The sequence below is a fragment of the Pseudochaenichthys georgianus genome, chromosome 7, assembly GCF_902827115.2.
Source record: "Pseudochaenichthys georgianus chromosome 7, fPseGeo1.2, whole genome shotgun sequence".
NCBI lineage: Eukaryota > Metazoa > Chordata > Actinopteri > Perciformes > Channichthyidae > Pseudochaenichthys > Pseudochaenichthys georgianus.
The window spans coordinates 4,440,892-4,454,009 of record NC_047509.1 but is presented as its reverse complement, the minus strand read 5'-3'; the positions used below and the strand labels follow the sequence as shown (position 1 = coordinate 4,454,009).

Sequence of the window (13,118 nt, the reverse complement as noted above, 5' to 3'; positions counted from 1 at the left end):
GTGGAACATTATATAGATCTTATTTTAAACTCTAACACAATGTGATATAAATGTGTGTGTCTGTTTAATGATAAAGAAACTACTAGAAAGTAATATAACTGATAACTAAGTCCTGCTGTGTGGTGTGATCAGATGCTGAGAAACCTCTAAAGTCCTTCATTTGTCGCCTCCATCACTCAATATGAAGAGAGAAACGGTTCAATTGAACTATTATCATAAATAAATAGAAGAACAGTGTTGGTTTTATTTTGCTCTCAGTATTTAAAACATCAGAAATGTTAAAGTGTTTATTTGAATAATAAAACTTCTGATCCACATTAGTTTATAAAGTTAATCACATCTGGACTTACTTGGCCTTCCTGAAGTTCCTCACAGCTGGAATCAGTCTCAGTCGTCCCTCCCAGGATGTGTTGTACTTCCTCAGGTCAAACTCATCCAGAACCTCTCTGACATCTGCAGCATGTAGGCCAGGCAGAGCAGTGGACTCAGAGAGTTCCTTCTCTGATCTGTTCCCTGACTTCAGGAACTCTGTGATCTCCTGATGTACTGAGTGGTCTTCATCTCTGTCAGACAGTGGAAGATGTTGATGCTCCTTTCAGGAGAGCTTTTATCATTCTCATCCCTTCAGGTTTTGATGGCTCTCTGGATGATTTCTGGATGGTTGTCTGTGCGACCCAGCAGGCCTCCTAACAGTCTCTGGTTGGACTCCAGAGAGAGGCCGTGGAGAAAGCGGACAAACAGGTCCAGGTGGCCATTTCTACTTCTGAGGGATTTCCATGGCTCCCTGCAGGAAGACATCCAGGGATGGGTAATCCTGATGTCCCTGCAGGAAGTGCTTCAGTACCGCTGTGTCTCTGTTGGTGTAACAGTGAACATGTAGACTGCAGCCAGAAACTCCTGAATGCTCAGATGAACAAAGCAGTAGACTGTTTTCTGGAAGATCAACTCTCGCTTTTGAAGATCTCTGCAAACTCCTGAGTGCACCAAGGCCTCTGTGAGATCAAGACCACAGCGCTGCAGGTCTTCTTGGTAGAACATGATGTCTCCTTTCTCCAGATGTTCAAACGCCAGCCTCCCCAGCTTCAGAAGAACCTCCCTGTCAGCCTCCGTCAGCTGCTGTGGACTCGTCATGTCCCATACTTCTGCTTCTTCCTCTTGGTCTGGACCAGCAGGAAGTGTGAGTACATGTCAGTGAGGGTCTTGGGCAGCTCTCCTCTCTGGTCTGTAGTCAGCATGTGGTCCAGAACTGCAGCAGTGATCCAGCAGAAGACTGGGATCTGACACATGATGTGGAGGCTCCTGGAGCTCTTGATGTGAGAGATGATTCTGCTGGACAGGTCTTCATCACTCGATCTCCTCCTGAAGTACTCCTCCTTCTGGGCGTCAGTGAAGCCTCGTACTTCTGTACCCTGTCCACACACTCAGGAGGGATCTGATTGGCCGCTGCAGGTCTGGAAGTTATCCAGACGAGAGCCGAGGGAAGCAGCTTCCCCCTGATGAGGTTTGTCAGCAGCACGTTGACTGAGGACTGCTGTGAGACATCAGACACAACCTCATTGTTTCTGAAGTCCAGAGAAAGTCTGCTTTCATCCAGGCCGTCAAAGATGAGCAGCACTTACAGACAGCCAGCTGCTCTGCTGTGACCTTCTGTAAGGTTGGATGGAAGACATGGAGCAGCCTGAGAAGACTATACTGCTCACCTTTGATCAGGTTCAGCTCCCTGAAGGAGAGCGGGATCACCAGACGGACATCTTGGTTTCCCAAACCCTCGGCCCAGTCCAGAGTGAACTTCTGCACTGAGAAGGTTTTTCCAACTCCAGCGACTCCGTTGGTCAGGACCGTTCTGATGTGAGTCTGCTGGTCAGGTAAGGCTTTAAAGATGTCCTGGCACTTGATTGGAGTGTCATGGAGGGGCTTCTTCTTGGAAGCTGCCTCCAGCTGCCTCACCTCATGTTGGGTATTAACCTCTTCACTCTGGCCTTGTGTGATGTAGAGCTCAGTGAAGATCCTGTTGAGGAGGGTTTCACTTTGATCAGTTCCTTCAGTCACACATTCACATCTCCTCCTCAGACTGAGCCTATGTTCATCTAGAACCTTCTTCAGACCACGTTCTGCTGAAAGAGAACGCACTCCGTTGGGTCCTAGCGTTCTCGCGCTCGGGCCCTAATGATGGGAACATAAATATTTCTATGTCAGAAAGTAAACTTGATGCAAAACTAATATTAGTTCAGAGGAGCTTCTTTATTCAGATCATTTACTAAATAAAACAAACATTTACTTTAAAGGTCACCTATCATGCAATTTGTAGGCAATAGCATAGGTCTCAGATGGGCTGTCAGTCGATTAAAATAGTTAATCGCGATTAATCGCAAATTAATCGCACATTTTTTATCTGTTCTAAATGTACCTTAGAGGAATATTTTTCAAGTTTTTAATACTCTTATGCTTTATGCTAATTTGTATTATTATTTGAACATTACAAATATTCGCCTCAATTCAACCTGGAACCTCTCTCATTCAATAATACAATACAGTGTGTGTGTGTGTGTGTGTGTGTGTGTGTGGTGTGTGTGTGTGGTGTGTGTGTGTGTGTGTGTGTGTGTGTGTGTGTGTGGTGTGTGTGGTGTGGTGGTGTGTGTGTGTGTGTGTGTGTGTGTGTGTGTGTGTGTGTGTGTGTGATCGATCGTTGGAGCTATGTGCAACTCAAGGCATATGCTCGAACGGGAGCTGCCTGGACGCTGTGATCATGTTGCGCGCACTATCCGTGCTGACTTTTCGTACAATGTCCCACTGTCTGGCTTCCTGCATCAAGTCAAGTGCTCGGCGCAGTTGTCGCCGAAATGTCGCTCCTCTGTTTTCATTGAAACAGCTCCTTATATCCGTTAGCGCAGCTAGCTAGCACCAGATGCTAGCACCAGATTCTAACAACAACAATGCACGTAAGGTCTCTCTCGCTCGCTCCCCACCACACACGCACACCCTCCCGGTCTTCCCGATGGCCAGTCGGTGCCTGCCGGTGAGCGTGGAAGTGTGGTCTGCCACAAGCGGGCGGCAGGAGCGGGGCTGTCAGCATCAGCTTGTAGATGGTATTCAAACTCGATGCGCTCTGAAACTACGGGCGGCCGAGGACAAAAAATACACATGCGTTAATCGCGTTAAAATAATTAGTGGCGTTAACTGCACCATCTCACTGTATGTCACCAATGTAATGTTGTAGATCCCTTTATTACATTTATCCTCGCCATCCATACTCTCTAAATAACTTATTTCATATGATATTTAGGCTCGCTGGTCTCATCATACAACGGCAATGAAAAAGCACCAGGTAAGGCAGCCACAAACTCTGCCGCACTGAAGGGGGCGCAAGTGAGCCCACAGGTTCTTGTTGCTACTGTTATTCTACGCAGAGACGGTAGACGCAACAACAAACTAGACTTTTGAAACTACAGGAAGATAAGGAGGACTTTTACAAAAAAGTAAAAGAGATTGTTGTCCAGAAGGATAGCATGGACTTCATCTTCAAGTCAAGGTAAGACCACAATTGTAATGCAAATGGAATCTTACTAAGAAAGAACAATCCAATATTTAAATTGTGGGTAGGCCTATCCTTTTGTTGAACGGTCTGTTTAAAATGAATTGAAGCATCAGACTAAAAAAGCTTATGAAAAACCGAATATTTCGATTAAGGTCAAAATATAATATTTTGACCTTAATCTGGTGAGGCAGAGGTTCATGGCTGCCTCACCAGCCATGAACCTCACCGCACGTCACTGGCTCTGAGTGTTAGCGATGCTAATGTAAACATCGACCATATTACGCATGGGCGTAGGAAGCATCCTGAATGTGGGGGGGACATTTTTAACGGGGGGGTTTGGAAAAAAAAAATAGATTTCCTTTTGCATTTTCAGGTACTTTTATGTGGCTATACTAGCATGAGGAAATGATGGGTACATTTTGTAATTTCATCCAGTAAAGAAAGGAAACATATTTGATTTTTAATTCAGAGCCGTCTTTGAATTAATAAAAAGCAGTTTAAATGCCCATTTTTTGTACATTTATAACAACAATAAATTTGTGAGTGCATTGAGAGATATTGTTGTGGAGAGTCATTTATATATAAATCGCATTTGTGAATCCTTCTGTGAGCATTTATTATTATTGAGACTGATCTGACTCCATACAGATGTTAAGTTCACCTAGGAATGGTATCATTGACTTAAATGTTGCTCTTCTGTCTATATTGGTCATATGATGCCCCTTGACTGAAATGTTTCCTGTTCAATATCCCCACTGATTTCCTTAACATTCTGGGATGAGAGTCCACATCACAATTTACTCTAAACTGTCATTTCCCTTTCATCACTCACCTCAGCAATGGACCTCTCTCCACTGTCCCTGTGTTCTGCCTCTGACTCACTCTCAAGCACCTAGATGTCAAGAGAGGTGGTGAAGTGATCATTATTTATTGAGCAGTATACTCTTTCACATTGAATCATAACAAGTCATACTGAATGTAAATACAACTGACTCTAAAGTAAGTCCCAGTCTGTGACATTGGACATTTTGAAGACTCAAAGCCCAAGCAGCAGGTAGAATATTAACTAGTCTATGTAATGTGCACAGAAAATAAACAGTTAACTGAATACTGGGATGGAAATTGCCTATAAGCACTCAGTAAAACATAAACACACACAAAAGCTTCTGAATGATAAGAAGTATAATTAAAACATAATGCACATTACCATTTTGAGAGAGAGTACCTAAATTAAAGAACTCAGAAAATAATCTCTTATCGAACTGAGGCTCCAGTAAAACACAATGACTGCCCCTCTACAGCACATCATGGTGTTTACACACAAACACAGAGAGATCGGGTTATTCATGTTCCCTGTTTACATGATAAATACTAACCTGGCATTTCGATGCCTTTTCTCATCTAAACTATTCAGTATTTGTATCTCTCTATCGTGACATAAAGACGAAACTCCTCTCCAGAAGTGAGACGCTTTTGCCGCCGCCATCACTGTTAACTGATTAACTGCTACCAGCTGAGGACTTACTTTCCTCTTCTTTGAAAAAACATGTTCTTATGTCCATGTTGTCTGGGGGAGAAAACATATCAAACCAAGAGATCGTCAGCTTTGATTTTCGCTGTATTAACCATTTCCTGAACATTTGGTGTGTGTGCCTTACCTCCGCTACCGGCATCGCTTCATACAACAGATCTGAGCTGTCCAACTATGACAACACTCCTTGAACATGCGCGCGCTATGTGAGAATCTGCCTTGGTGCAAAGCAGCAGTGAAAACATGGTACGGAGTTTAATTGATTTGGGCATTCTCTCAATAAGCAAGTGGAATGGATTTGATAGTGAAGCACTGACACAGTGACAGCGCTCTACAAAGTGCGGAGAGTGGACAGACCGATTCACGGACTTTCCACATGGTAGAAGTGGGGGGGTCTAAACTGATCATTTTAAAAAGTGGGGGGGACTTGTCCCACCCTCATATAATGTCTGCGACGCCCATGATATTACGTCCAAAATAGTCTGGCATTGTTTCTGATAGCAACGTTTCTGATAGTGCTGTGGGTCTGCATTGCCGATATGACGTCATATCGGACGCACATCTGGATCAGCTCCGTTGTACCCCCGTTTTTAGAGATGTGAGTACGGAGGAAAAGAGAGAGGGTTTTATTTTCTGACGCTGCGAGTTCCCTGACACACCGGGGACACAAGTTATGTATAAAATACATCAACAAGTGCATTTTGAATGATAGGTCCGCTTTAACAACTAACAGTGGAAGAATACGTTTTTAAGGAAACAATCAACTGTTATGACTGCAGATTACATTTAGAGAAATGAAAATATGAACAAAACAACATTTACAAATGAATGGATGTAACATATTTAATTGTAATATATTTATGTACAATAATCAGGTTAAATTAGAAACTGAACATGTGATCTCCAGCAGTAACAGTGAACTGACCTGAGAGTCTCCAATCTGCAGTCTGGACTCTCCAGAAGATCTCTCAGCAGCTTCACATCTGAATCCTTCAGCTTGTTGTGACTCAGGTCCAGATCTCTCAGATGGGAGGGGTTGGACTTCAGAGCTGAGATCAGAGCAGAACAGCTGATCTCTGACAAACTGCAGTTCTCCAGTCTGAATAAGAACACATGATGAAATACATTTATTATCTAGTCAGATGTGTTACTCAACATTTAAATGAATGAGAACAATACAATATGTGTACTTCAGAAAGTAAACTTCATCATGCAAAAATAATACTTCAAATTACCTTTATCAGGGATTCAAACTCATCAGATACAAAAAAGGTGACAAGGATCTTAACCCGTTATACCCCATTCCTGTTTTTTTCGAAAATTACATTCCCAGAACAAATGACCATATCTTCCCTTCTAAAAGGGTTAAATTAATAATCTTTTTCCTCAAAGTAATGATAAACCTGTGAGTTGGATGTACTGTAGAAGAGTCAGAATCAATATAGATGTATTTTATTAAAAAAATTCAGATTGAACACAGTAAAAAACTGTAAATTATTGTGTCCATCCAAATATTATTTTTTACTTACAGTATAGTGAAAACCACCATGTGATGAATGATGGGATGGTAGACTAAAAGCTTTAGGAATCCAAAGTACAACATATAATAAGTACCCTGTATCAAGATTGATGCAAAACAAGTGACATTTGACCTCTTTAGAGAGATTTAGCAAAAAAAACGTGCCGTTTCTCTGGAACTCATTGGTCGATTTTGGTGATTGACATCTCTTTTTAACCGTTAGAGCCATTAGAATCGAAGGGGAATTTCCACATACACACCAACGCTACCATTGTGAAGTGGGGGCTATGCGCACGCAGTTTCCCCAAATCGAAACCTGTCTCGCTCTGAAATCTGAAAACGTAAAAGTAGGTTTATTGCTGATGGATTATCAGAAATCGTTTCAAAGTGAAAATGTTCGCACAGGGTTAATTCAGAGGCTCAGCGTTAGCTTTGTGGTTTTTTTTGCAGAAAAAAAAAAAGATCAGTGAGCTGACTTTCTTCCCGTTACATGGATATGAAACATTCATAGTTTATTAAATATTAAGAAGCCCTCAGACGCTGTTTCCTGCAGATGATGCTTTTCCCCCCCCCGGGGATGCAGGACTTTTACTGTAACAGAGTATTCCTACACTCTGGTACTTCTACTTTTACTCAAGTACAAGATCTGAGTACTTCTACTTTTACTCAAGTACAAGATCTGAGTACTTCTACTTTTACTCAAGTACAAGAACTGAGTACAGGGGCGGACTGGCCATTGGGAATACCGGGAGTTTTCCCACATTTGTAAGTGTTCCGGCCAATCCCTTTTTTTTTTTTTTTGCTTACCTAAATCCTACCGGCCCACATTTGTAAGTGTTCCGGCCACTCTCTGGAGGGGTGTGGCCCACACCCCACTGGGCTGGGCCGTTTTGATAGGCTACCTATCTATCAGATAGGTCCACCACCTGCCCACACCCCCTGTTCAATTGTCTCACCCACATTGAGAATGCTTCCTACGCCCATGTTTTATTCCATGCGTCAAGTGAGGCAAATTGGGTCCAAATGTTATTGCATCAATGATCTGTTAACATTAAAATCACTAAATATATGCTGTAACTATTTTGCTCTAGGCAACTCAAGGTCTCAGGTAATGTGATTACTATATGAATAATGGTCCAAAATAACATAAAATGCATAGGGTTTTTTGTTAAGTAACATACTTTCGTCGCCGGCCGGCCGATACATGCCGCGCATTAAGTGTCTGTCAATTAATCCCCGGGCCACTTTTTCCCCCAGTCCGCCCCTGTCTGAGTACTTCTACTTTACTCAAGTAGAGAGTAGAGGCGCTCGTGAATTGTTGACATCCATTGGTTGTTTTTTTTGGCACATTTGTAACGCTGTGCCAATCCTGCAATTTCCCCACAAGTGAAAGAGTTGACACGCTGAAAACCCAACCCCTGCAGGGGGGTCTGGGGGATTGTCTCTGAAATACTAACATAAAATACACATTCTGGTCTTCTCTTGAGAAGAAAAAAATACATCTATTACTACACGACATATTTAAAAAAATGAATGCCATTTTAGTTTTGTGTTACTTTGTTCTGAAAGCTGAACCTGCTGCTCCTCACAGAGAGAAGAGGCTGTGTGAATTACTTTACATTGTGGATAAGGGTGGATCGCCCCCATTGTTCTGTGTGTCAACATGAAAGACAGCCCACACATCAATCATCAAACCGTGGGGTCTTATTTCATTACGTGTTGATTTCTATCAACAGTAATGTTGTAATGTTGTATCGATGTATTGTGGAAATTGATGTGAGATATTGTACCGAAGAAGTGTGTTACATTTGAAATGGCAGAAAGTCTTGTTGCAATTTCCAGATATTAAAAGAGGTCCCTTTGAGTTTCTCTGGTAATTATCAATAGTAGCAGTTAAGTGAATACTGTTCAAACAATACCTGTGTTTGTGTTTTATAGTGATTTCTCTGTTTTATCCTTTCATAAATGTGAGGACTAAAATGGCTATAAACAAAGGGCTGTTTAGAGTAAACTGGGTTTTATTGCCCTGTGGGGGAGGTGGAGATATGCAGGACAGGGTGCTTGGTGGGGGAAGAGTATATTCTGCTTAAGATCTCTAGCATGTCATGTTTCAGGGAAGTCTACATATCTTGAATAGTATATGTGTGGGTTTATACATTCCTGTGTGTTAATAGTTGAAGGAACAAAAAGTACATTTTTCCTCTCAAATATAGAGAGGTTTTTTTATAGATTCCTGAAACAATGTTCCCTTTTTCTTAAAAGTAGATTAGCGCAATAGTCTTTTTCTTTGACTTTTTACCTGTTTATCAAAAGAGTGTTTTAAGCTATTTGTGAAGAAGGAAGATGCAGAATTAATGGTGATTCTGTTTTGAGTGAAAAGATTATCCCTTAGAGTGTTTTTCTGGGTTAAACCATCGATAGGCTTTGCAAATTGGGAGGGACATTTTCCCTGATTTTAATGATGTGCATCCTGCAGGCCTTCCCAACACCTGTGGCTTTCATAGCTGCCCGCGCTGATTCCCTGTGAGACAGCGTTTTGGTATCTCCCAAATGAAACTCCACCCCTTTCTGTTTGTGTGGGTATTGATAGCTTGTCTTAGCTTGTTGTTTCCCCCTCTTGCTCCGCGCCGCCCGGACCGGAAGGTCGTGGCAGCCCGTGAACAAGGGCCAGGAGTAGGCATACTCCTGAATTACGCATATGATATGGCTTTGTATGGTAAGTATTATATTGTATTGCATTATTACCTTTCATGATTAAAACAGATTTTTGGTTTAAGGCCCTGTCACACTGTCCCGAAATTGACACCCGATGGACAACACGAATATGGAATTGATGAATTTCGCACGAAGATGGCCCCGAACCACACACGAAGGCAACATTTACATTACATTTAAGACATACAACTGCAATGAAAGTAATAAAAACAATTATGTTACAGTACTATGATACTGTACTGATATCTTCCGACTTTGTTCTTTACTTTATCCGTCTTTATATGTAGAAAATATTACGTTTTCTCCGTAATGTTGTTTCCATAACAACAACAATTTCCTGTCAACTGTCCTTCAAAATAATATATTATATCCTTTTTAGTTTCACAGAACACAAATTGGGTTATTTACATAATATTTTACATGATTTTGTTGTTGTCAATTAAAACAACCCGATGGACACACGATAAAGGAAATGTTCAAATTCGGCTGTGATCGTAGCACATCGGGCACATTCGTGAGGGCATCTTAAGCCATTGTATGACCGCTGGCGGAGTTTCTCAGGCTCCGGCAGCAACTTCGTGAGCGGAGGCAAAATCTTTGGCATGCCAAAAAATTGCCGAAGGACCTTGCGAAGGTTCATTTTCGTGTTGAATTCGTGTGTCAATTATGCCCTTCATAAGGCCATCGTGAGGGCATCTTGTTATCCTCTGTGCCATCGGGCATTCGCCCCCGATCAGAGTGAGGGCGAATGCCCGATGGCACCGATGATAACACGAAGATGACACGATTGACAAGATGCCCCTCACGAGTGCCTTACGAAGTTTGCCGCTTACGAAGTTTGCTGCCGGAGCCTGAGAAACTCCACCGGCGGTCAATACGATGGCTTAGATGCCCTCACGAATGGCCGATGTTGCTACGATCACAGCCGAATTTGAACATTTCCTTTATCGTGTGTCCATCGGGTGGTCAATTTCGGGACAGTTGTGACAGGGCCTTTAAAACCCTCGTCCTGGTTGTTTTTTGGAGTGTTCCTTCTTTTAAAGCAAGCTCTATAGACGGCGCGGAGAAGAGTATTACCACACTCCTTCAGTATATAGAGATGTACTACAGCAAAAGTATTCTCCGTCGGGACTTCCTGCAACAACCACCACGCCGTTATCTTGATTCTGATTGGCCAGAAGACATTATCAAAGATGTTCTATTGAGAAGACGATCACTACGTGACAAATGTTTTCAAAACCGTTTCTAGTCTTTGGTATTTCCAGACAAGTGGCTACTGAAATCAATCTTACTAACCGCTGTCTGTGCAATTTACTCCGTGAGTTGGCGGACTTTATTTTGCTTACTTTAACATCATTTTTCATGGTGGGCTAAGCCATTTCTTGGTATGGCTGTAGCCTACCCCAGTATACCCTGGCACCGCCACTGAACATAATAATAAAACAATTAAAATGTTGTATTCAGCCCTGATTAAAACAGCGGGCCCAAATCCTGGATGGGCGGGCCCGGCCCCATGGGGCCCGCCCATGACACCGGTTCTGCCCGCAGCGAGGCTCTAGTGTTATGCCGTGTTATGCATGCCGTCAAAAAGGAAATGATATAGTTTCCAAACCGTACTTTGCCGTACAGATCTTTGAAATGTCTGGAGTTTTTGCTTTACAGCAGTTCGACCGTCACCCCAGAGCAGCGGAGTTTAGCCGACAGAAAGAGTGGAGCACACAGCTCATACAACCATTACAAAATAACACCCTCTCCGCGTCATGATGGCAGAGAATAGCTCGCGGTCGCAGATTACTTGGGGTCCTGGACCCTTTATGGATGCAAGTTAGTAATGTACATAAATCAGGTTAAATTACAAACTGAACATATGAGAACTCCAGCAATAACAGAGGGTCAGTGAACTGACCCGAGGGTCTCCAGTCTGCAGTCTGGACTCTCCAGAAGATCTCTCAGCAGCTCCACTCCTGAATCCTGCAAATTGTTGCCACTCAGGTCCAGATCTCTCAGATGGGAGGGGTTGGACTTCAGAGCTGAGATCAGAGCAGAACAGCTGATCTCTTTCAAACCAGCAAGCTCTTCAGTCTGAATAAAGAAAAACATGATGTCACTTAGAAAACAATGTTCCTGTTTGAAATAATCCAGGTTTAATAATCTGTTCAGAGTTAAACAGGGTTGTAATGTCATTATGACGTAGAAACAATCCGTTGATAATCTGGAACTTTAACTTTGATCAGATGTTTAACAACTCCTTCATCTCCCTCACAGCTCATCAGCACTGACAGCATCTCCACTGACTCATGGAGCACAGAGTGATGTCTGTGGAAGCTCAAACTCTCTCCTCACACATTCACCTTCTCTTTGATATTCTGATGAATATTCAGCCATTAGCAAAAGTATGAAATAATAATTCAAATGTATTTGTTGAAATTCAGAAAATCGTAAACAGAATGATATGAAGTTCAGTCAGTGAACTGACCTGAGAGCCTCCAGTCTGCAGTTTGGACTCTTTAGTCCAGAGCTCAGCAGCTCCACTCCTGAATCCTGCATCTCTCTGTTGTAACTAAGGTCCAGATCTCTCAGATGGGAGGGGGGTCAGACTTCAGAGCTGAGGCCACAACTTCACAGAGAGTCTCTGAGAGTCCACAGTGAGTAAGTCTGTAATAACATATATATTTCAACATGTGTTAAAAAAGAGGGAACAATATATTAACCTCAAGCATTTGATGAATAAAGATTTGACATGAACTGAATGTAATGTGTCAGTATGATCAGGGCCCTGACCAATTTGCTTGCCCTAGGCAAGATTTTAGCTGGCGCCCCCCCCCCCCCTCCCTGACAAAATGCAGACACTCACTATGACTCGCGCATGCATGCACGGTTGTGGCATGACCACCTAAACAGAAAGATATGGACACAAGATGTGTGCAAATGTATTTAGTATCCTATCTATTTGAACATGATTTAAGTGGGGGGGACCTAACCTCCTCGTGGGAAGATTTTTTAATATTGAAGTTAAAAGCATCAATCTGGTGCACTTTGAGAGCAACATTAGGAGCTCTATGGAAACATCTCTCAACACCCATATGAACAGAACTGTAAGCAGATTTTCTTTTTCTTTATGGATATTTTACAAATCACTCCCCTTTCAAACTGTATTCTTGTTTATTAATAACAACTTTTTTTTACTGTCATATAGTATTTTATGCTATAAGAGAATAGATGAAAATCTATTCTCTTATTTTTGTATAACTATAATGATCATATAAAGGTGTGCCTTTAGCTCACTGAGCTGAGGTTATCAGAGCCTCTCAGTCTTTCAGGAGAGAGCTCTCCAAAGCTCTCCCCCCGCGGCCGCTAACACAGTAAATTCCAATGTTAATAAAAGCTGTATACGTTTTTTGGGAGTTTGATTTATTTTAAATTAACACAAATACAAAATTAAAACCTATAATTGCATACTAAAACCATTATTTAAAAAAAAGAACAATTTCACATAAACCTTTGGTTTTTACTGGGACTGGGGGCGCTTCAACTTGATTTGGGGCGAGGGGGGTGCGCCATAGTTTATGGACGCTGTTCGCAATATAGGCGTAGTTCTGTTAGTATAAGATAATAAGATGTACTTTGTTGATCCAAAAATCGGGAAATTGTGTTATGAAATTTAACAAAAATTCTGCGCCCCCCATTGATTGATGCGCCCTTAGCATTCGCCTATACTGCCTATGCCAAGGGCCGGCCCTGATCACATGTCCGTGTTGGCTACGTTCTGCTGTCAGAGACTGTTGCCAGATGGCTTCTCTGAGCATCTGAACATTTAT

General features: G+C 42.2%; 1 protein-coding gene and 1 pseudogene across 1 annotated transcript in view; both read right to left on the bottom strand.

Moving 5' to 3' along the window:
• The window catches only part of LOC117449650 (NLR family CARD domain-containing protein 3-like), a 45,864-nt gene that overhangs the window by 25,116 nt on the left and 7,630 nt on the right, over positions 1 to 13,118 (bottom strand). Inside the window, 4 exon segments of the mRNA XM_071203707.1 lie at positions 5,992 to 6,165; positions 11,207 to 11,373; positions 11,773 to 11,889; positions 11,892 to 11,955. Of these exon segments, the coding sequence (XP_071059808.1) occupies positions 5,992 to 6,165; positions 11,207 to 11,373; positions 11,773 to 11,889; positions 11,892 to 11,955 (522 nt within the window).
• On the bottom strand, positions 347 to 4,918 carry LOC139434150 (protein NLRC3-like; annotated as a pseudogene).